The sequence below is a fragment of the Hypanus sabinus genome, chromosome 10 (genome assembly GCF_030144855.1).
Source record: "Hypanus sabinus isolate sHypSab1 chromosome 10, sHypSab1.hap1, whole genome shotgun sequence".
In the NCBI taxonomy this organism is placed as follows: Eukaryota; Metazoa; Chordata; class Chondrichthyes; order Myliobatiformes; family Dasyatidae; genus Hypanus; species Hypanus sabinus.
The window spans coordinates 129,697,911-129,723,015 of record NC_082715.1 but is presented as its reverse complement, the minus strand read 5'-3'; the positions used below and the strand labels follow the sequence as shown (position 1 = coordinate 129,723,015).

At 46.9% G+C, this 25,105-nt stretch overlaps 1 protein-coding gene across 3 annotated transcripts in view; it reads right to left on the bottom strand.

Moving 5' to 3' along the window:
* Positions 1-25,105, bottom strand: part of LOC132401103 (probable methyltransferase-like protein 24) — a 118,827-nt gene that overhangs the window by 38,047 nt on the left and 55,675 nt on the right. For 2 of the 3 annotated variants that reach the window (XM_059982944.1, XM_059982943.1), the window contains exons 3-4: positions 21,931-22,070; positions 7,982-8,210 (exon numbers count right to left, since the gene is read on the bottom strand). In XM_059982944.1, the coding sequence (XP_059838927.1) occupies positions 7,982-8,210; positions 21,931-22,070 (369 nt within the window). Of the gene's footprint in view, positions 1-7,981; positions 8,211-20,133; positions 20,191-21,930; positions 22,071-25,105 lie in introns of those variants that run through there. The other variant, XM_059982945.1, reaches the window with a different exon arrangement.

Sequence of the window (25,105 nt, the reverse complement as noted above, 5' to 3'; positions counted from 1 at the left end):
TCCGTTTGTTATGTGCCGTGTCGAATGACATGGGTGATTGTGGTCTTGACCGTGATTGTTCTTGGCAAGTTTTTCTATAAAAGTGGTTTGCCATCGCCTTCTTCTGGGCAGTGTCTTTACAAGACGGGTGACCCCCAGACATTATCGATACTCTTCAGAGATTGTCTGCCTGGCTTTAGTGGTCGCATAACCAGGACTTGTGATATGCACTGGCTGCTCATACGACCATCCACCCCCTGCTCCCGTGGCTTCTCGTGACCCTGATCGGGGGGCTAAGCAGGTGCTACACCTGGCGCAAGGGTGACCTGCAGGCTAGTGGAGGGAAGGAGCTCCTTTCACCTCCTTTGTTAGAGACATATGCCCACCCCGTCACCCAATTTCTTTACCTTGATGTTCTGATCCAACTTGTCTTGCATTGGCCAGTGACTGGAGCTAGGTGGGGCTTTTTGTGGGTGAGATATATGATGGAGCAATATCTCACAGGGGTCAGGTGCATAGCAGGGATTGAAAGCTGGCTGAGATAAAGTCCATTGCCCCATTGTAGCTTGCTAAGGGAGGACCATGGTGGCATGTGGGTGACAGACTTGGCTAAATAGGCACGAGTCATCGGAATATAGTTGAGCTGAATTAACCCTTGCAAATCCTTGCAGATTACAGACTCCAGCTAAAGCTAAAGCGGCGAGGAAAAGATCTGAAACCGAATGACAGATGGCTTCAGCCCAGGAGGGGCCCATTCCGCTCCCTGAGCCCACACTGATTCAATGTATGGGAAGTCCAGCCGCTCTCACCCCACTGCAGACCCAGCAAAACCCTGCCACGAGTTTACGGGACGAGCTGCTAGAGGGAGTGGTCGCAGCAGCTACTATAGTGTCATTTAAGAAGCACTTGGAAAAGCACACCCTGAAGGCAGAAAATTGGGACTGTGGCCATCATGGGTTTGTTCTGCTGAAGAGCCTGCTTCTGTTCTGTGGCTCTGTGACACTATGACTCTCTGAAATTCCTTCCCTTCAGGTACGTATCCAGTTTCCTTGACAACAATGCAGCCGAATCTGCCGACACTACTATCCAGGCAGTCCATTCCTTTGTGTTAGTCTTGGTTCTTCTCTCAATCTCCACTCTACATCCTCTGTTCTTGACCCCTCCACCGATGGAGCCAATTTCCCTCTACCTACTCTATCTTTAAATGATTTTAAATGCATCTAGAAACCTTGTCTTTTCGAAGAAGAACAATTCCAACTTCTCCATGCTATCCACATCACCAAAATCCCTAAATCCTGGAATCACTTTAGTAATTCTCTTTTGCACCCTCTTAAAAACTGGTACATTTTCCCATATTCAGTACTAGAGGGTAAGTACATTTTCCCATCGACGAACTCCACACACTCCATCACTCCAAACCCAAATCTGAAGCCACCTGTCCTCCCTCCAACCCAATGTTCCATGTTGCAGCCAACTGACCCAACAAGAACACAATGGGAAACAGACTAGTTTCTAATGGAACTGAGAGCTTGTCAAAGCTAATATTCATTAGCGGCAAGTCTGGCATTTACAGCAGCACCCACGTAGTTACACCACACCAAAAGCATTCCTTCTGGATGACATAATCTTGCACTGGACTGCCTTCAAATCTTTCCACCGGTTAGTATAAGGTCATAGAGCTATGGCAGAATCATGTAATCAGCATCCATAATAGGGAGGCTTCAAAGCCCAATGTGATCACATGACTTCTTGAAAGAGCGATCTTTCAGTTTCCCAACCCTTTTCAAACTGGGTTGGCTGAGAGTTTGATATATTCCTGCTGCTGTCCCCTACCACTTCAAATTCAATATTTAGGTTGGATTATACAACATCAAATTTCTCCCTTTTTTTATACATCGACACCTCCAGAAGGAAAATCCTTTCCTTCGGTTAACTGTAACTTGCCACAAGTGTGAATGGTCATTTGAGCATATACCCTCAGAGCCTGTACTAAACAGGTTTGAAATGACACACACAAACTACTGGAGGGACTCAGCAGGCCAGGCAGCAACTACGGAAAAGAGTAGACAGTCAACGTTTCGGTATGAGACCCTTCATCAGTCCTGAAGTAGGGTCTCCGCCTGAAACATTGACTATTTACTTTTTTCCATAGATGCTGCCTGGCCTGCTGAGTCCCTCCAGCAGTGTGTGAGTGTGTGTGTGCGTGTGTGTGTGTGTGTGTGTGTGTGTGTGTGTGTGTGTGTGTGTGTGTGTGTGTGTGTGTGTGTGTGTGTGTGTGTGTGTGTGTGTGTGTGTGTGTGTGTGTGTGTGTGTGTGCGCGCGTGCGTGTTGCAGATTTTTGCATGTTTAGGATTTAAATTAATTATTTTATGCAATATCCTATTAAGGAAAAAACCACTTCATCACATAATTTGTAAAATTAAATAATCAAGTATTTCTGTTTGTGACTGTCAGTAACTCCTGTGCAGGGGCATACACATCCACCTCAGAGCCCTCAGTAAAGCAGGACTTTGAAGCTTTGAGAGAATTGCTTGATACAGACGTGGACCCCGTGATTTGCAGCGAGCAGCAAAAGCCTGGCAGGTAGCATTGCTGTTACTGTGTCAGATGTTTGAGGCCTTGAATCCAATTTAAGAGCAATTACAGCCTTAATGCCCCAGTGTAGGGTTTACTGAGCAGAGACAGCCCCTGTGCTGAAGCGAGCTTTGGCCGCACTCTCAGGCTGATGCAAAGCGGTTCCCAGCGTTAGCCAGGATTTTATACCGTGTGAGAAATTCATCATTCAGAACACCGCCACTGTTGCTGAATATTTTAAGCAGGTCCCCAACTAGGTCAGAGGTGAGCAATGGAAACTGATTTCAGCTCTTGCCCCTGACCTTGGCCCATTGTTGGGGCGACCCGGTAGTATAGTGGTTAGCTTTACAGTACAGGTGACTACCCGACCGCTGCCTGTAAGGAGTGTGTACATTCCTCCCGTGACTGTGTAGGTTTCATCTGGGTGCTCCAGTTCCCTCCCATAGTCCAAAGGTGTACCGGTTGGTACGTTAATTGGTAGACTAGGATTAAATCAGCGGACTGCTTGGCAGTGAAGCTCGAAGGGCTGGAGAGCCTGTTCTGCACTATAGCTCAGTCAATCAATAAATAAACAAACAAACAAACAAACACACCTTAATTGTGGAAACATAGAAAAACCTACAGTACAATACAGGCCCTTCGGCCCACAAAGCTGTGTCGAACATGTCCCTACCTTAGAAATTATCTAGGGTTACCCATAGCTCTCTATTTTTCTAAGCTCCATAATCGTGATGAGGATTTCCCCCTCAATCATCCTTTCAGGCACTGGGCCCCAGATTCTCACTATTTTATCCAGTATCTACCCTTGACCAATAGCATTAGAGAGAGTCATTACCATTCAGTGCACTTGCTGTGCTCAAATTAGAGGCCGCATTTTCTTCGCGGTCCCACCAACCATACACCAGCTGTCTCCATTGGTCTCTGAGCCACCTGAGATAAGGAAAGGTGCTACTGAAATGGAAGCCTCCTCCAACCAGCTCACTTCCACCCTCCCCTCCACACCTTCCCAGCCAGCTTCACAACTTGGAGAAGTGAACAGCTTCCTTCAGTTGCATCTGTAGAGAAGGGAGATGGCATGCGGGAGGGAGCAAAGCAATTGGAAAAACAAAGAAAACTACTTATTTAGCAAAACGCAGCTATTTGCAACAAGAATAGTTTATTTTGCCTTTGGTGAGGGGGTTCTGGAGGTCTCCCAGCGCCAGTTTATTATGTATTACTAACTGCATTCATCGTCCTTGAGGTAATTTTCCCACCCGATAGTTTATCGAAGGGGCAGGGCCTGGGCCTGAGACCGAGGAACGACCCAAGGCTGGGCCGAGCCAGATGGTACAAAGGTCCGGCTGTCGGTGCCAGAGGCGAGGGATGGGCCAGAGGTCGGCTCGCTGCTCCGTGAGGTTTACTGAACTGAGGCTGTGGCCTGCGACTGACGGGCACCTGGACCAGCCGCAGTGATGACTGCTGTCATGGCTGTGGGCTCACCTTTGTGAACTTCAGCTCAGAACGTTATTTGGTGAATTTTATTGTTTTTTTCCTTCCACACACATTGGGCGTTTAATGGGCTCTATTGGGTTTCTTTGGTTTGATGCTGCCTGTAAGGAGACAAATCTCAAGATTCTATAATGTATATATACCTAGATAATAAATGTACTTTGAACTTAATTTTCCAGTGCCGGGCCTTGTTTTTCACTGCAGTTCTTGACTTTGGAAAGGGAACACTCTAGTGCAAGCAGCCCATTCTGCGAGTATTTCCTCGCAGATCTCTATAAGCGGGCTCAAGTATTCATGAACTTGCAGACCGTGACTCTTGAAGTCTTCAATATTCAAACAGCAGTCAGCATGGAACACTGAGCCCATAAATCAGGTCAGCTGTCGGAATCAGAGCCCCAGTTCCACCTCGCTCCCCAGCCTCTGTTCTGACAAGTCCTTGATGTACTACTTTGCTTTGTGTTCGCTCTTCCTTGCTTGGGAGCAGGTGCGGCCCCCCCCCCCGCCCCCACATCCAACGTACATTACTGGCGACGGAGAATCTCATTCCTGCTGTTGGGATCTTGCTGTGCACACATCAGCACCCACCGTTTCCCTGCAATGGTGAGCGCAATTCCATCGCGGTTCATTGACTGCACAGTATTCTGGGACTGCCTGGGCAGAAATAACTATATCATCCCTTTCATAAGCTCAGGAGTCAGCAGCCATTTGCGGTTTGACTTTGTGTTGCTGTATTTCAACCTGGGCTCAGGAAGCTGTCTGCATGGCTTTACCAAGTATCAATCTCCTTCCGTGCTGTGCAACAGCCATACTGTAAATAATAAGTAACATCTCTACAGAGGATTGCAAGCACATTTTACGGAAGGTGATAAATTTCCTGGCTTGAGGCTGCCGAAGTCGTGTGTACCTGGTTGCTGGGCTGACTCCCGCGATCAGAGCTGGACGAGGAAACACGTCGAGCTTGAAGAAGCGCCAGGCCTCATGATGCTTCCCCGATATTAGTGACAAACTGAAGTGGGGGATGGTGCATGGCAGTCATCGACCTGCCTGCTTTGTTCGAAATACTGACACAAGAGTCTGCGGAAGATGAAACAATTCACTGCGGGAGCTCGGTGGGGGCCAGAGTCGCATGTTGACAATTCCTTCCCTCACCCGGGCACTGCTCGACCCACAGGGGGAAAGAAAGGAAAATGGAACATAATATATTGCAATGCCTTATAGAACCGACTGGGAGCACATTGACTTCCTCACATAGCTCTGATGCTGCATATTGCCTCAAAATAGTCCAGCCTTTTAAAATATTCTGACAGTGAATAAGCCTCCTTAACATAGACAGCAAATGAGAAATAAGCCTGCAATGCATAGACATTCTACAATATCTCTCCCCTAAAATGTTGATTTTCTAACAAGTGGAGGGGGTCAGAATTAGGAAAGACACCAAATGGGAATGGGACAAGATGTCAGGGCAGCACATGCAGGCTCCTCCCAGTCTCCACTCCAACAGGAGTCACCTGCAGCCTATTTAAACCCAGCTCTCATCCACAGTCCGTGTTCACCCAGACGGCCTCAGCCATTTGCTCCTAGCCCTCAGTTACCTCGTTGCCTGCGGTGCTTAGTGTCTGTTCTCCCTTGTTTTGTGGCCCCTCGTGCCTTGTCATTTTACAGTTTATTAGTAAAGTAGCATTTAATGCTAAATCATCTCTGCTGCTCTGCTTTTGTGTCAAGCCGCTTCTACATTTCCTGAAACACAAAGGCTGGCAAGTCAAGTAAGGACTTTATGGCCCAGCCTGTTGCCAGCAGCACTGGCCAGTGTTTATCTGGGCATTATACTGGCACAGTTTGAGCCTGATTGAAATTAGACAGAGCCCCCTGTATGCAAACAAAATGGGATCATGCTATGCAATTTACAGAAGTGACGATGAAACTGATGGTTCAGTCAGTTACCAGAGGAAACAGGTTAACAGTAATTGTCAATGAGGCAGAAGACGTCTTTTCCATGATCTGCAAAGCACTGTTTGATCTTTCACTAGGTCAGTGGATAAAGGATTGAAAGAGACGGAATTAAATGCGATGGGGGGCGCGGGGGAAGGGAGTGGGATCATTTTGTAGTAACAAGCGTTCTGCTGGGAGAACTCAACAGGTCAAGCAGCCTCTGTGGGAGGGCAGGGATCATCAAAACCTTGCAGCACGTCACACTGTCAGCTCATTCAAAGCTCCATCATAGGCACCAAGGGCTGGATCGCCTGCTCTGTATAGCTTCAGGACCATAGACATAGAACATAGAATAGTACAGCACATTACAGGCCCTTCGGCCCACAATGTTGTGCTGACCCTCAAACCCTGCCTCCCATATAACCCCCCACCTTAAATTCCTCCATGTACCTGTCTTGTAGTCTCTTAAACTTCACTAGTGTATCTGCCTCTACCACTGACTCAGGCAGTGCATTTCACACACCAACCACTCTCTGAGTGGAAAACCTTCCTCTAATATCCCCCTTGAACTTCCCTCCCCTTACCTTAAAACAATGTCCTCTTGTACTGAGCAGTGGTGCCCTGGGGAAGATGTGCTGGCTGTCCACTCTATTTTTACCTCTTAATATCTTGTACACCTCTATCGTGTCTCCTCTCATCCTCCTTCTCTCCAAAGAGTAAAGCCCTAGCTCCCTTAATCTCTGATCATAATCCATACTCTCTAAACCAGGCAGCATCCTGGTATATTTCCTCTGTACCCTTTCCAATGCTTCCACATCCTTCCTATAGTGAGGTGACCAGAACTGGACACAGCACTCCAAGTGCGGCCTAACTAGAGTTTTATAGAGCTGCATTATTACATCGCGTCTCTTAAACTCTATCCCTTGACTTATGAGAGCTAACACCCCATAAGCTTTCTTAATTACCCTATCTACCTGTGAGGCAACTTTCAGGGAACTGTGGACATGTACCCCCAGATCCCTTTGCTCCTCCACACTACCAAGTATCCTGCCATTTACTTTGTATTCTGCCTTGGAGTTTGTCCTTCCAAAGTGTACCACCTCACACTTCTCCGGGTTGAACTCCATCTGCCACTTCTCAGCCCACTTCTGCATCCTATCAATGTCTCTCTGCAATCTTCGACAATCCTCTACACTATCCACAACACTACCAACCTTTGCGTCGTCTGCAAACTTGCCAATCCACCCATCTACCCCCACATCCAGGTCCACGACCACAATTCGGTTTAAATCAACTGCAGTTGGAGGGTGCATTCAACTGCCAGCCGGTTGGGTTAAACTCCTCATCTTGCACTGCCTTCTGCCACCATGACAGGCAATGGCTGGGCATGCGGCAAGAGAGCAGGGTCACCGTGGGGAAGCCAACATTCCCCCCTCCCCCCCGCACCCCCACAGCCCGACCTCTTGCACTGGGTCCCGTCAGGCCTTCTCTTCACTGAGAGCAGGAGATGGGTGGAAGCTCAGGTCCACTCAGCCTGCCTCAAGATCTCCGGACAGACTTTCGAGGTCCCGCCAGAGGTGCGGGGCTTATTGCTCAGGCTGTCTAATGTGATTCATAGGAGTCCTGATGAAACTGTGGGACGGTCAGTTACCAGAGGACATGGGATTTGTGGGAATTGTCAATCTGTTCATCTCCTTGGCCTTACTGGATGAAAGTGGGTGGAAATCCCCAGACAGTGAGAGCAGTGTACACTATCCTCAAACCAGGCACTGATAAATTCCCGAGCTCTCTAATGATCGTCTTGTCCACAGCGAAGGCGACACGTCCCATTTTCTCTCCACCTCCCCCTTTACAATTCCGCAGGTCAGACTGCACTTGGAACAGCCACGGCACTTTGACGGAGGCAGAAAATCCGCGGGTTCTCATTGCAGTGCAGAAACCTAACGTGATTAAAAGTGCAAGCAGTTACAAGAGGGAGGTGTCTCTTTCCTTCAGCTCCTGTAAGACTCACCTTCCTGTGACCAAACTGATCCATTATCACGCCCAGCTTCTTTGTGGCTGTGGGCTGCTGCTGGGCTGCGATGGCCGGGTTGGGGTCTCGCCAGTCGATGGATATGCGGTGGTGCCAGTACCCCTTGCCCTTCTGGACGTGGGCCTCTCGGACGCTGGGATCAAAGTAGTGTACCTCACAGCCCGCTCCGGCCATTTCCTCTTCAAAGTGTTCGTCTCTGCTCCCCAGTCTGAAGCAAAAAGTGAAAAGCTGAATAAGCTATTTGCCCGGAGTGATGCTGTGAAGAAAGAATCGTCACTAAGCCAATCGCTGCAGAGAAATAATGGTCCAGTCACCCCCTGAACACATCCCTGTTGCATCCTCTGCAGAACGTTACCAGCTGCAGACGTCGGGACGGCAGAGGTACAGCCATCAAGATTCCATGGCTCCAGCTTTCATTCAAAACTCACACTGTTGTGTTTTAAGAAACAAAACTACTTCTCAAACTCTGTTCCCTTTCCTTCAGCAGTCTGGACTAACTGCAGCATTAGGGACACCGACTTCCAGTTGTCAAAATAACTGAGGGTGAGGTAAAAGACATCATGGCAGTGTTGGAGTACATACCTGTCCCCTAGTGAATATTACGGAGCACAGGAACAGGCTCACGATGTTGTAACAAAACCAATTAATTAGGTGATTAAATACCTAACTAAACAAATCCCTTCTACCTACACAACTTTCATTTCACTCCATTCCCCCCCCCACCCTTGCATATTCATGTGCCTCCCTAAGAGCCTTTTAAATGCCCCTATCACATTTGCCTCCCCTACCAATCCTGGCAGTGCAGTCCAGGCACACACCACTCCCTTGCATAAAATCCTTGCCACATATATCCCCTCTCTTACCTTAAATGCACGCACTTTAATATTAGACATTTTGACCCTGGAAAAATTATACCATCTGCTTTTCTCTATCTATGACCCCTATAATTTTTATAAATTTCCATCAGGTGTCCTCTCAGCCTCCACTGTTCCAGAAAAGTCAATACAGGTTTGTCCACATGTATAATGCTGGAGGAACTCAGCAGGCCAGGCAGCATCTACAGAAAAGAGTCAACAGATGACGTTTCGGGCCGAGACCTTCCATCAGGACTGGAGAAAAAATGCTGAGGTTAGAAGTCAGAGTTAGAAGGTGAGGGGAGGGGAGAGAGAAGCACAAGATGGGAGGTGAAACTGGGAGAGGGAGGGCTGAAGTAAAGAACTGGGAAGTTATTTGGTGAAAGAGATAAAGGGCTGGAGAAGGGGGGATCAGATAGGAGAGGACAGAAGGCCATAGAAGAAAGAAAAGGGGGGAGGAGCACCAGAGGGAGGTGATGGGTAGGCAAAGAGATAAGGTGAGAGAGGGAAAAGGGGATGAGGAATGGTGGGGGGGGGCATTACCAGAAGTTTGAGAAATCGATGTTCATGCCATCAGGTTGGAAGCTACCCAGACGGAATATAAAGTGTTGCTCCTCCATCCTGAGTGTGGCCTCATTGCGACGGTAGAGGAGGCCATGAATTGACATATCAGAATGGGAATGGGAAGTGGAATTAAAATGGGTGGCCACAGGGAGATCCCACTTCTGGCAGGCGGAACATAGGTGCTCGGCAAAGTGGTCTCCCAACCTACGTCGGGTCTTGGAGATAGTAAATGACTCCAACAGACTCGGAGGTGAAGTGTCGCCTCACCTGGAAGGACTGTTTGGGGGCCCTGAATGGTGGTGAGGGAGGAGGTGTAGGGGCAGGTGCAGCACTTGTTCTGCTTGTAAGGATAAGTGCCAGGAGGGAGATCAGCGGGGAGGGACAAACAGACAAGGGAGTTCCAGCATCTGCAGATTTTCTCCTGTTTGTGCCTGGCTATAGTACGTCCACTCTCATCTAGGCAGCATCCTGGTAAACCTCTTCTGCATCCCTTCCAAAGACTCCATAATCTTCCTGTAATGGGGCGATCACAACTGAACGTAATTATATTGATCCGACCTAACTGGAATTTTATAAAGCTGCAGCATAACTTGAACTCAAAGCCATATGCCATGTTTTCCACCACCTTATCGACTTGCGAATCTACTTGGACGAACCTTAAGATCCCACTGTACTACAGCACTGTCCCTTTACACTGAGTCCCTGGGACGGCCTGGTACTGTAGTGGTGAGCACAATGCTATGTAGTGACCCAGGTTCAATTCCCTCCGATGTCTGTAACGAGCTTGTACGTTCGCCCCACGAATGCGTGGGTTTCCTCCAGGTGCTCCGGTTTCCTCCCACTGTCCAAAGACGTAGCAGTTGGTAGGTTAATTGGTCATTGTAAACTGTCCCGTGATTAGGCCGGGGTTAAATCAGGGTGAGGCTCGGAGGACTGGAAAGGTCTATTCCTCACTGTATCTCAATAAATGAATGAAATATTCATACTTCCGCCAATATCACTAAAAAACAAAGATTATTTCTTAAAGAAAAAGAAAGCTGTTTCACCCACGGAGTCTCTGCTGACCCTCAGAACATTCCAGTCAGATCCAATCCCCACGTTCCCCCATAACCCACCTTGTCTTATATAGCATTCACCTCCGCCCAACCCCTTCAATTCTGCTACCAGCCGCCTAAATTAAGTACGATAATTAACCAGGCACGGCTTTGGGATGTGGGATGATTCCAGAGCACAGCTAACCTCACACCTGCACCTCCAGGGGGTGGGACTGATCCTCCGTCAGTGCGGCATTCCCACCAGCCGCATCACTTTGCCTCTGTAGGACTTTGCCCACTGGCAACTGCAGCCTATGGATAGCCACTTAACGAGGAAGACAGAATGTGCCTTTATACAGAGCTCCCTTTCCTCCTTTAAGCCTTTAAGCCTACCTCTTCTAAAACCTCTTCTAGTGCTCCAATGAGGCCACCTTCAGGGTGAAGGGGCAACAGCTTGAGATGATGGAATGAATATTGATTACCCCTTCCGGCAAAAATTTCCCCAAACCTCTTCTTCTATTCCCCATTCTGGCCTCTTACCTCTTCTCACCTGCCTATCACCTCCTCCTGGGTCCCCTCCTTTTTCCCTTTCTCCTATGGTCCACTCTCCTTTCCTACCAGATTCCTTTCTCTCCAGCCCTTTACCTTTCCTACCCACCTGGCGTCACCTATCACCTTCTAGCGAGCCCTCATTCCACCCCCCCCCTCACCTTTTCATTCTGGTTTCTTCCCCCTCCCGTTCCAGTCCTGAAGACGGTGTTCTGTACGGTAACATTCTTATGAAATGCTTTTTAATAGTCTAGCAATGTTACAGGCTCTGTGTAGATGAGGCTTACTGTGAGTGCCCCCTAGTCAAAGGAGTCCATTGTCGTAACTCAGCCCCAAGCAGGCTCCCCAGTGAACAAATAGTGATGAAAATCAACACATTTGAATCCTGAAGAAGGGTCGTTAACTGTTTCTCTTTCCACAGATGTTGCCCTACCTGCAGAGCTTTCCCAGCATTCTCTGCTTTTATATCCAATGATCTGTTTCGGTCTTACTGCTGAAGGTTACTCATTGACCAGGATACCAAGTCAGCAGATAGTTGCCTCTGACAGATGCTAATCTCTTAGTTTAGGAGCAGCCTCTAACCAGATGGCACGAATACTACTTTCCCAAACTTCCAATTGCTACCCCCACCCCATCCCTTTACCCCTTCTGTTTTCCTCTCTCATCCTGATCCAGCTGGCTCCCATCGCTCCCCTCACTCCCCATCTACCCCTCCCACTGATTCCTCTCCCCACCTCCTTCCCTTTATTTCATGCTCCAATGTCCTCTCCTTAACAGATTCCATCACTTTCAGCGCTTCCACCTATCCCCTCCAAACTCCTGAAATCACTCCCACTCTCCCAGCTCCCTCTTGCTTATCACCCCCTCCACTCTCCTATCGCCCACTAGCAAAATGCTGGAGGAACTCAGCATCTATGGAAGTGAATAAACAGCTCACGTTTCAGACCAACACCCTTCTTCAGGGTTGAAAAGGAAGGGGGAAGACACCAAACTAAAAAAAGTGTGGGGAGGGGAAGGAGGATAGGTAGAAGGTGATAGGTGAAGGCAGGTGGGTGGGAAAGGTAAAGGGCTGGAGAGGAAGGAATCTGATAGGAGAGAAGGGGAAGGAAAAGGGGACCCAGGGGGAGGTGAGAAGAGGCAAGAGGCCAGAATGGGGAATAGAAGGAAAGGGGAGGAGGAGGGAACTGTTATTTTTACCAGAAGGAGAAATCGATATTCATGCCATCAGCTTGGAGGCTCCCCAACAGAATACAAGGTGTTGATCCTCAACCCTGAGGCTGGCCTCATCGTGACACAAGAAGCCACGGACCAACATGTCGTAATGGGAATGGGGATTGGAATTAAAGTGCTTGGTCACCGGTAAGTTCTGCTTTTGGCGGATGGAGCAGAGGTGCTCCACAAAGCGGTCCCTCAATTTCTGACGGTTTCACCAACGTAGAGGAGGCCGCCTCAGGAGCACCGGACACAGTATACAACCCCAGCAGGATCTGCGGGTGGAGTGTTGCCTCACCTGCAAGGACTGTTCGGGGCCCTGAGCCGAGGTGAGGGAGGGGATGTATGGCCAGGTGGAGCGCTTTGATTGCTTGAAGGAATAAGCGCCGGGAGGGAGATTATTGGTGGGGGGGGGGGGGAGGTGATGTACGGACAATGGAATCACAGTGGGGGCAACCCCTGTGGAAAGCAGGGGAGGGGGAAAGTAAAGGTATATTTGGTGGTAGGATCCCTTTAGAGATGGTGGAGGTTGTGGAGGACGACGTGTTGGATGCTCATGGGGTGGTAGGTAAGGACAAGAGGAACTCTTTCACTGTTAAGGCGGCAGGAAGACGGGGTGAGCACAGATGTCCAGGAAAAGGAGGAGATGCGGGTAAGGGCAGTATTAATAATGGAGGAATGGAGACCCTGTCCTTTGAAGAAGGAGGATATCTATATCATCTACTAGCCCTTCTCACCACCTTTCTTCAGTGGCTTTTTCCCCTCTTTCTTTCCCATCTGATGATGGTCACAACCTGAAATGTCCACTGTCCAGCTCCCTCCATAAATGCCTTCTGACTTGCAGAAAACCTCCAGCGGCGTTTTGTGTTCCTCTTAATTTAGCTGCATCACGTCAGCCCAAATCAAGAATCTCAGCCCCTGAATTAGACCGATTCAGCCTGGAGAAGCAGGTCATAGATTAACCATGATCTCACATTGTGCCTCTAGCATAGTGGTTAAATCACTGATTTTCAGTTCAATAAAGTAGGCTATTTCTTTGCAGATGCCAATTCAAATGTCAAATTTAAAATAATTAAATAACTTTTAAGTTTTAAATGTAGCATCAATAATTAATGTTTAGACCATTACAATAAAAAATCTGATTCACTATGGCAAGGAATGATGGAACACTGATGGAGCTGGTAGAGCTAGTGTGAGCCTGATCTCTGGTACTCTCTGTGTGGAGTTTGCATGTTCTCCCTTTGACCACGTGGGATTCCTCCGAGTGCTCTGGTGCCTAGTTGAGAGGTCAATTGGTCACTGCAGGCCGTCCTTCAGTGCAGCTAAACAGTAGGAGAGTCAGGATGCAGAGACTGGGCACGTGAGAGAGAATGGGTTACAGAGAAATTTGAAGCAAATGAGACTAATGAAAATATCCTGAAGCTTGATGGGCCAAATGTCATGAGAAAGGGATCTGCCCTAACCTGGCTTATATGTGACTCCAGACACGTCAATGAAATTGAAGTGATGTCACTAAAGTCAGGGACAATATATACTGGCATCTTCCTCTACTGGTACAATTTGGCCTTAAGTCCCTCACCCAAAAGGAAAGGAATGAATGAGCCAAGAACTATTAAATGAGCCATCTGTAAGAACATAAGAAACAGAAGCAGAAGTAGGCCATGCGGCCCATCCAGCCTGCTGTGCCATTCATTATGATCATGGCTGACCTGGCCATGGACTTGTCTCCACCTACCTGCCTTTATCCCATAACCCCTATTTCTCCTACTACGTAAGAATCTATCCAACCTTGTCTTAAATATATCTACTGAGGTGGCCTCCACTGCTTCATTGGGCAGAGAATTCCACAGATTCACCACCCCCTGGGAAAAGCAGTTCCTCCTCATCTCCGTCACAAATCTACTCCCCTGAATCTTGAGGCTATGTCTGAAACAGGTTAGGATTATTCACAGACAGAACTGCGAACATACGAGGTTGCCGAAATGAATAGTGAATTGGATTAAGAAGGATTAGGCGTTAAATGGATTAACGTTACATCAGACTGACTTCCAAAACAGTTCCACTCACTTCATTAAACCAGGTCAGCTTCAAACAGCTACGTCCCCCTAGATGGTATTGGGATTGACAACTGGCTTAACAAGGGGAAATCAACAATGTGTTCATCTAAGCAAAGGAATGATCATCACGTCAAAAGCACGAGCAGCAAGCTGGCAGAGGAAAGCTGGCAGATCGCGCTCAAGGGCCAGCTCACCGACAATTACTGGCTCTGTTTCTCGACAATTATGGGCGTGCACCTCCTTGGGGTGTTGAACACTACCAATGGACGACTACCAGTCAGCTTCACTGATCCTCCACACGTGGGAGGGCCACTTTGCTGGAGCAGATCCCTCGCTCCTCGTGGCTGCCCTCCACCCTCCTGCTCTCGGCATCAGCCATTGACGTTACAGCAACTGCCTGTTCACGTGGAAGGAGACAGCAGCCAAGTCCTTGGCACTCTCAACTTCATTTTTGTTTCTCAAACTACAACGCCTATAAAAAGTATTCAACCCCTCAGCCCCCCCCCCCCCCAGAAGATTCCATGTTTTATTGTTTTACGACATTGAATCACAAAGGATTTAATTTTTTGGCTTTTTTTTTGACACTGATCAACAGAAAAAGTGAAAAGTGAAAACTGGTCAAGGTGAAAACAGATCTCTACAAGGCGATATAAATTAATTACAAATATATAACACAAAATAATTGATTGCATAAGCGTTCACCCCCTTTAATACGACACACCAAATCATCACTGGTGCAGCCAAATGATTTCAGAAACCACATGGTGTGGTGCTAGGAAGTCTATGAACCCTGTAGAATTTCCTCTATTTCTGCACAAATATGATCTAAAATGTGATCAAATCTTCATGCAAGTCCAAAAACTAAATAAAGAGAACCCAATTAGTTAAATGGAGATCACCTGTGTGCAGTCGCGGTGTTTCAGTTGATTGTAGTAAAAATACACCTGTGTCTGGAAGGTCCAACTGCTGGTGAGTCAGTATCCTGGCAAAAACTACACCGTGAAGACAGAAGAACACTCCAAACAACTCTGTGAAAAGGTTATTGAACAGCACAAGTGATGAGATGGATACAAGAACATTTCCAAGTCACCAAATATCCCTTGGAGTACAGTGAAGTCGATCATCAAGAAATGGCACAGCTGTAAATCTGCCTAGAGCAGGCCATCCTCAAAAACTGAGTGACCGTGCAAGAAGGGGATGAGTGAGGGAGGCCACCAAAAGACCTATGACAGCTCTGGAGGAGTTACAAGCTTCAGTGTCTGAGATGGGAGAGACTGTGCGTACAACAACTATTGCCCGGGTGATTCACCAGTCACAACTTTATGGGAGAGTGGCAAAGAGAAAGCCACTGTTGAAAAACCTCACATGAAATCTTGGCTAGAATTTGCCAGAAGGAATGTGGGAGACTCTGAAGTCAGCTGGAAGAAGGTTCTATAGTCTAATGAAACCAAAATTGAGCTTTTTGACCATCAGACTAAATGCTATTTAGCAAAAGCCGAACATCACACATCATCAAAAACACACCATCCCTACCATGAAGCACGGTGGTGCTGCATCGTGCTGTGGGGACGCTTCACTGCATCAGGCCCTGGAAAGCTTGTGAAGGTAGAGGGTAAAATAAATGCAGCAAAATACAAGGAAATCCTGATGCAGTCTGCGACTTGGGAGAAGATTTGTTTTCCAGCAAGACAATGACCCCAAGCATAAAGCCAAAGCTACACAGGAATGACTTAAAAACAACAAAGTTAATGTCCTGGAGTGGCCAAGTCAGAGTCCAGTCCTCATCCAATTAAGAATTTGAGGCTGGACTTGGAAAAGAGCTGTTCACTGATGATCCAAATGCAATCTGACAGAGCCTGAGCAGTTTTGTAAATAAGAATGGGGAAAAATTGCAGTGTCCAGATGTGCAAAGCTGATGGAGACCTATCCACCCAGACTCAAGGCTGTAATTGCTGCTAAAGGTGCATCTACTAAATGCTGACTTGAAGGGGATGAATACTTAGACAATCAATTATTTTGTGTTTTATATTTGTAATTAATTTAAGTCATTTTGTAGATAACTGTTTTCACTTTGAGTCAAAAGAGTCTTTTTCTGTTGACCAGTGTCAACAAAAGCCAAATTAAATCCACTGAGATTCAATGTTATAAAACAACAGAACATTAAAACTTACAAGGGGGTTGAATACTTTTCCAAGGCAGTGTATGTGGGGTCACACTCGTGCTCTCCCGCTGTGCTGTCATGAAGAATTGTCTTACTGTGACGCACATTTCAACAACCGGCCTTGTATTGTGCCTTTAACATAGTGAAGCATTCTCCCCACCAGCCCCGGGGTCCTTGACAAAGATATTCTCAAGAGCTTTATGCAGGAAGGAGGGGAGCTGGGGGCAGGAGTTCCTGGACCTTGGGCGGCTGATAGTTAAGCTTGGTCTCACTGCGCCTGTGACAGCCCAGAGTGCCTCATCTCCTCAGGCTTGGTGCTGCTCTGCCCCCTTGGAGTCCAGCCTGAGACAATAAAACTTCATTCAGTTATTGGAAGATTAGGAATTTGTTATTTTTGGACCTTGGCCCCACTTTATCTCAACTGATCAAGATCTGTAAGGTTGCTATGAAAAAGCGTCTTCCTGTGTTCAAAATTTGACCAGAATCCAAACTGACTTGGAAGTTTTTTTTTAAATCAATACTTCCTGTCCTTTGGAACACCAAGCACAAAAACTTCAGCCAAGTCCCTTTATCTCAGGAAATAACTCGCATATTATCTCAACTTCAGTGTGTGCTGTACTCCGAACTTTCTCCGCATCAAATACCAGAAGCCGAGAGTGTTTTTCCAGAAGTCGTCCCTAAAGTAGGATTGCAGGTGAGGGAGGACGTGCTAGGTTTCAGGCAGGGAAAAAAAAACATTTTAAGTTCCTGGAAATTTTCAGGAGCTGGAAATCTGAAACAGACAGAATAACGCTGCAGGCAACCTCTGTAGGGGCAACTAATTGAGTTATTTTTCCGAAGTAAATCTTTGCCAGATGCCCAAAGGCACAGAGCAAGGTTGGTGTGATACGCTTGGTTGGTTCAGTCAGTGTTCTGACAAGAGTGCCCAGCACTGATGGTACTTATAGCAGGGAATGCCACCCATCGTGAACCGAATCATACAAGGGTGCCTCCAATAGTTCCCGGTACTCCTGTAACATAGATCGTAGGACCGTGTAGCATAGGAATAAGCACTTCAGCCCAAAATGCTGTGCCAATCTAATTAAATGCCCAAGTGAAATAACCTCTTCTGCCTCCACCGGGTCCATATCCCTCCAATATCTGCACACTCTGCCTTTGAAATGCCTCTATCTTATTTGCCTCTACTACTGCCTCTTGCTATGGATTCTGTCATCCACAACTCACTGTGTTAAAGCAAAACATGCCCAACACATCTCTCTCGAACCTACTCACACCTCTTTAAAAGCATGACCTCCGGTATTAGACATTTCAACCCTGAAAAAGATACCAGCCGTCTGTCTATGCCTCTCGTGATCTTGTAAACTTCAATCAAGGCTTCTTTGCCAAAAATGTCTTATAAACTTCTATCAAGGCTTCCCTCAAACTCCACCATTCCACAGAAAACATCCCAGGTTTGATCAGATTCTCCTAATAGCACATGCTCTCTAATTCAGTCAGCATCCTAGTAAACCTCTTTCGTGCCTTCTCCAAAGCCTCTACATCCTTCCTATAATGTAAAGATTATATATCCTGCCTTTCTCATCCCATAAATTACAAATCCTTTTCCCCTTTGATTATTTATCCGATGGTCTGCAGTAAGTTATTACTGAACCCGTTTTTATCACGTGTTCAGGCACTGAACCCATGTGCAGGAAAATGCTGCTTTTGCATGTTACCTCCCTAAATATGTCATTAAACCAGAAAAGGTTCAAGAATAGCTTGCAAGGTTTATGAAACCACGAGGGCTACATGGAACAGCCACAGACTTTCCCCAGGGTAAATGAGTCTACAACTAGAGGGTGCAGTTTTAACATGACAGGGGCCTGAGGGGTAACTCTCTCATGGAGAGGGTGAGGGGTGTTATGGAACAAGCTGTCAGAGGAGGTGGGTACGATTGCGATACTTAAAAAGTCATCCGGCAAAGGTATATGACATGGAAAGGTTTACAGCAAGGGTTCCCAACCTGGGGGCCACGGATCCCTCAGTTAATGGTGAGGGTCTGTGACATTAAAAAGGTTTGGATCCCCCTGGTCAAGATAGATGTGGGCCAACACAGGCAAATAGAATTAGCTCAGTTGGGCACCTTGGTTAGCATGGTGAAAATGGGCCGAATAGCCTCTGCTTCCCCACCGATTAGCTCGATGACCATGAATCAAAATACGTTAAATCTGCCTCCTCAGTTTCTTCCGGATTGAAAATGTCAGGGCCCGGGGCGAAGGACGGGCCAGTTCAGCTTGCTGCTCCACGATGTTCACTCCACTCTGAGCTGATCAAAGGGTCTGGGGATGGGCTCTCTGTAGATTTCTGTTCAGAGTGCTGTTCACATGATTTTTTTTTCTATCTCTGCACATTGGGGTGCTTGACAGTTTTTTTTAAAATCGGGATTCTTTTGGGTTTCTTTCCTTCGTGGCTGCCTGTTAGGAGACAAATTTCAAACCTGCACAATGTACACGTACTTTGACGATAAATGAACTTTGAACTCAGGACATCGTCATTAATTCTCTCCTTAACCTGCAGCTTGTCAATTCAGCTAAACTCCTACATTCCCGTTACTACGCCAACATTTCTCCTGAGACCCGTCAGTCCTCCTATTAGCACGGTGTCCAGAAATGAGTTTGACCTTCCAGCCACAGACCTCCAGTGTTGCTTGAGAACAAGGGACCGATTTCCTGGACCCTGGACCAGCTCCGCGTAAGCCCTTTCAACCCGGCAAAGTCCGAAGTTTACATTAAACTCTGTTGAGATTCACCAGAAACGCAATGTAAACAAGAGCTGATGCTGACAAGCTGCAAAGGAACTGAGAAGTGACTGGTGATGTACATCTGGCCAACAGCCGAAAGCTGCAAACTTGTGAGCTGATTCCAAGAGTTGAGTAGCGTCGCCGGCTGCACGGTAAACACAGCTGTCCGTAAGCTCGGCTGACGGCAAACGAGCTGTCACTGGTTCCATGTAACTCATGTCAGGGGCACGAGTTCACCAACAGTCCACTCTCCTACAAACTCCTCTGAGAAGGAAGCAACAAAGAGAATGCCACAGGCATCCGTCCTTGGTTCTCAGCTGCTACATTAATGAACTGGAGGAGGAAACTCTCCACAAGGTTTCCAAATCTGCTGCGATAAGAAAATAGGTGGGAGGGCAAGTTGCGATAAAGATAACTACGATTCTGCAACAGGATACACAGGCCATCCCTGGGTTAAGACGCCTGACTTAAGAATGAATAAGGTCCTATAACCTTAACGGTTCGATTAGCGAATAAGGCAGCATGGTAGTTAGCACAACGCTTTACAGTACTAGTGACCCCGGTTCAAATCCCGCCTGATGCCTGTAGGGTGTTTGTACAATCTCCCCGCGACTGTGTGGATTTCCTCCGGGTGCTCCGGTTTCCTCGCACATTCCAACAACGTACCAGTTGGTAGGTTAATTGGTCATTGTAAATTGGCCCAGGATTAGGCTGGGATTAAATCGGGGGATTGCTGGGCCGTGCATCTCAAAGCGCCGTAATGGCCCGTTCTGCGCTGTATCTTAATAGGTAAATTAAATTCAAAAGTCTGAGGTATAATTACGAAAGACAGAACTTTCTCTCCACTTTTAGCAATTAATCTTTCTAATCAGCCTTCATTGTTTTTGATGTAATTTATTATAACTGTGAAGAAATGGATACCTTATCAAGTGATTTTGTGTATTTTCTGACTTGTGGACAAAATTGACTTACGGACATCTGAAAAAAAAATCGAACTCGTTCATTCCAAGTACATTTGTTATCAGGGTATCCGGGGACAATTCATAAATACATTGAGTGAGTGGCAAATGGAGCTTAATATGGGAAAGTGTGAGCCCATGCACTTTGGTGTGAGAAATTCAGACGATCCGCTCTGCCTACACTACTCTCTGCTTCTGGTGTAGCAGCCATAATCACCCACCCACCCGGTCGATCAGGCATATGATACAAGTGCCTGATAATATGAACCACCAGACTCAAGGACAGCTTCTATTCCTCTGTCATAGGAATATTGATCTGGTATGGTAAGACGGACAAGACTTCATGGTCTATCTCATTATGGCCTCGCCCCTTATCATTTACCTGCTCTGCACTCTCTCTGTAATTGTAACACTTTATCCTGTGCACAAGAGATTATGCAGATGTTGGAAATCTTGAGGGATGCACACAAAGCGCTGGAGAAACTCAGCAGGTCAGGTAGCATCTATGGAGCGAAATAAAAGAGTTGATGCTTCGAGCGTGGACACTTCATCAGGACTGGAAAGGAAAGGGGAGAGAGCTGGAATAACAAGGTGGGGAGGGGGGAGGAGTACAAGCCGGCAGGTGGTAAGTGAAGTTATGAGAGGGGGAAGGTAGGTGGGTGGGGAAGAGGGGACGAAGTCAGAAGCTGGAAGATGATAGGTGGAAGCAGTAAAGGGCTGAAGAAGAAGGAATGTGATAGGATAGGACAGTGGACCATGGGAGAAAGGGAAGGAGGAAAGACAGCAGAAGGAGGTGGTGGGCAGGTGAAAGGATAAAAGGAGGAAATGGATAAAGGAAGACGGGAGAGGGGCAGAAATCACCAGAAGTTGGAGAAATCAATGTTCATGCCATTAGGTTGAAGGCTACCCAGACTGAACATGAGCTGTTGCTCCCGCAATTTAAGAGTGGCCTTATCATGGCATTAGAGGCCATGGGCCTACATGTTGGAATGGGAATGGGAAGTGACGTTAAAAAGGGTGGCCTCCGGGCTTTGTGGTGAACGGGAGCAAAGGTGTGAGACGAGGTGATTCCCCGAAGTAGAGGAGGCTTTAAGCAAACTGCTTCAATCAGTGCTGTGAAGCAGCCTGTTCTGGGCTTTGCGTAATGGTCGCCATGGCAAAGATTGGCTTTTTTTTAACCCCTTTAAAGCACGCTGCCTTCTTCTGCTAAGATGGGACGTGCAGGATTGCAGCTGGGGGTCAGGATGCCAGACTGATGGGCGTTTCTTCTGTGTACCCGGGCACAGGAGCAACACAGTGGTTCAGCTGGCGGAGCCACAGGTTCACAGCTCCTGACTCCCAGTGTCCGTGCGCAGTTCGGGTGTTCTCCCCGAGTCTGTGTCAATTTCCTCCGGGAGCTCTCGTTTCCTGCAACACAAGCTGTCAGGTGAACAGAGTAAGCAGTAACTGCTACCAGGCCGCTGGGGAGAACTCCTGAACGCTCCTTCAGAACTACTCCGTGAGATCTTCCGACAGACACCATTGGGAGATTTTAGACTAAAGAGTTATCAGAAAATTGAAGTGCTGAGCCCTTGTGGCGGGACATGAACTCGAGTTTTAGACTCAAGAGTGCTGCCGTAGAAATTAGACCCATCGTGATTCAATTACACACCTCTGCCCCGTTCTTAAAGAAACACAATACTTTAAACCAAATGATTGATGTCTATCGATTCCTATTGGTTTGAAATGAGAATTTTGAACACGTGAGAATTACACCTACCCCACTGAGTAAATCCGGCACTTCCCTGTGTGTATCTGTCGAGCCAGGTGAAATGTATCGTCCAGGCAGACAGCCCACGGTTCCTGGGTCTTCTCCGAGCTGCCGATCAAAACCGTTCCATCCACCTTGGTGCAGGGAACCTGTTCAGTGACAAAAGCTCAGAGTAGCTTATATTTCTCAACTGCGGATCTTGAATAAACAGTTCTCGCGTCTGCTGCTTGTAAGGATGGAAGCCTTGCCCACACATGGCTATTGCCTCCTGTAAATTCAATATAAACTTGATGAAGTTAAAACAGTAAGTTATCAGCAGCCTCAGAGAGTAGTTTGCCAGTAAGTCTGTGGATGCACAGAAGTTACACTCCTGGTGTAATAATCAAGAGCCCAGCAGTTAAACCCTGTACCAGCACAAAACCAGTTTGGCCCTCTTGTGACTCCAGTCCTTTGGTGTATTAAAAGCAAAGTTGGATAGCAAGACTATGCATTACATCAGTGGAGCAGAGAGCATCATTAGTTTCTCCACATGCTGTATCTCAGAACAGGCGATAAACACAGAGCCATCCACGTTCAGTCTCTCTTCCACAGACACACACTCACGCACACACCAGACATCCACGTGCACACACACGCATCCACGTTCACTTTCTCACACGCACTTCCAGAATTAATGAAACATCACATCATTTCCATGACAAAACACCAATTCACATTTGCATTGTTACTTAAAAGCAGATCACAGTTACTGTACATTTTACTCACCAGGTGAAGTGACCCAAACCCTGGGTGCCTCTTAAACATCCTGAACTTCCAGGAAAGTGGCGGGGAAAGCGAGGTGGACAAATCTGATTAAATGGTCCCATTTGCCTCATTTGCTATCCCCAGGGTTAGCTAGTTAACATCAAATGTGAACCCTGAACTCTGAACCCAGCCCTAAACGTGCCCTGCTCGTTTAAGAGAACCAGAAGTCCTGGACGGGACAATCAATTTTATCCTGCCTCCGACCCACAGTGGTCAGCTTCCCAATTGGCTGCTGCCTTCAGCAAGGAGGAAGCTCATCCTGGGAGAGGACACGGCTGCTTAGAGAACAGCTGAAGAAGACTGGACTTTGTTTCCTTATCCAACACACATAGATCAGAGATGAGCGAGGGACAAAACTGGGATGTACGAGGAAGAACCTAACCATAGAACCATAGAACACTACAGCACAGTACAGGCCCTTCAGCCCTCCATGTTGTGCTGACCCATATAATCCTTTAAAAAAAGTACTAAACCCACACTACCCCATAATCCTCTATTTTTCTTTCATCCATGTGCCTGTCCAAGAGGCTCTTAAATACCCCTAAGGTTTTAGCCTCCATCACCATCCCTGGCAAGTCATTCCAGGCACTCACAACCCTCTGTGTAAAAAACTTACCCCTGATGTCTCCCCTAAACTTCCCTCCCTTAATTTTATACATATGCCCTCTGGTGTTTGCTATTGGTGCTCTGGGAAACAGATACTGACTATCCACCCTATTTATGCCTCTCATAATCTTGTAGACCTTTATCAAGTCCCCTCTCATTCTTCTACGCTCCAAAAAGAAAAGTCCCAGCTCTGCTAACCTTGCTTCATATGACTCGTTCTCCAAATCAGGCAACATCCTGGTGAATCTCCTCTGCACCCTCTCCATAGCTTCCACATCCTTCCTATTTGTATTTAACTGGTTTGTTGCGTCAAATGAAGAAGCTGATGAAACCAATGACTTGGATACATTTCACACATTCGGGAAAGGGAGTTGTCCCACCTTTGAAAGCCACTTCCACGAAGTTTATGTCTCCTGTTTGGCCACTCACACAGAAGGCGGCCTCCATACAAGATGGAGCCCCGAAGGGCAAAAAAAAATCTCAGGGAGGTGATTCTCAAATAGAGGTTGAAAGCTCTTGGGCATCAGTACGTATGTCCAGCCACCTCTTGTGTCGCAACGCCAAACCACAGTGGACCAGGAAGTAACCGATTACTTGCTGTTATGGATGCAATGAATGCATCAGAGTCTGACTGCATGGTGCAAGTAAATATTGCGCCAATGTGGGGGAATCCTGAAGCTACTCGTTTTTTCCTGAGCATTTTTCTTTGCAAATCTGTATTCCTTGCCGCTGAGCCTCCGCACCGAATGTAAAATATGACCCGGGCGGTAATTCAATCAGACAGTTGCAATGAAATTGCAGACTCCGAGAGCGGAGCATGAAGGTCACTGAATTGGGAGACTGCCCTCGATCATGACCAGATATTTATTAGATATAGCTGGAAATAATAAGGCTGCACCTTTGCAGGAGGCTTTCTGGAGAATGCAGAGGTGACAGATCCTCATCAGAAATCCAACAAAGACCCACAGCTGAGCAGAAAGCAATGATGTACAATGTTAACAGGGCAGTAAACCCAAGTCCAATTTTTTATCAAAGGCAGAGAGAAAATCCTGCAGGAAATAAAAATGCCAAACCCTGAGAAAGCAAGCAGTAAGCAATATTAGAGCAAATACCTTTTTTTCATCCCTGTGACTGGAGAACTATTTTGAAATAGTTGTTTCTAGATCTAGGCCGGCAAAACAGAAGTGGCACGTTTCTAACCATACAATAGAGAATTGTCAAACTGGGCACAACTGATCTGGTGCCTTGTCAGCTTGTATCATCAGAAAAATCAAATATGAAAGCTCCAACCACTGAGAATCGTACATTTGTGACTGTTTTCGAGCTCTAACTTGCAAACGGGCATCTGCAGGAAATTTTCATGGCAGTCAATGCTGCTACTGTCGCAAAGCATGATTGCATTAAATTTGCAAAAGAAGAAACTGCGATAGCAAGAGAAATTGACTTCAGATTTTACTATATAATGTCTGCTTATATCTTCAAAGATGATGTATCCTATCGGGTGCACCTTTGAATACATTACCAACGCGAGCTGCGCACAACCTTGGTTCCCTTGCGGGGAAATGTAACTGGTAGAATCGTACAGAGTTCACAACCACCGACATTGGGTTGCTGAGGGGGGGTCTTTTTTAGAGGCTGGTCTGACGACATGAGGTAATCACGTAAAGGACTTTTACCACGCTTTGTGTTCAATTTTTTCCATGTTCAATAAACGATTTTCTGAAACGTAAAATGCCTCCGCTGTTTTATTTGTGAAAACTTACTTATGAAAGAA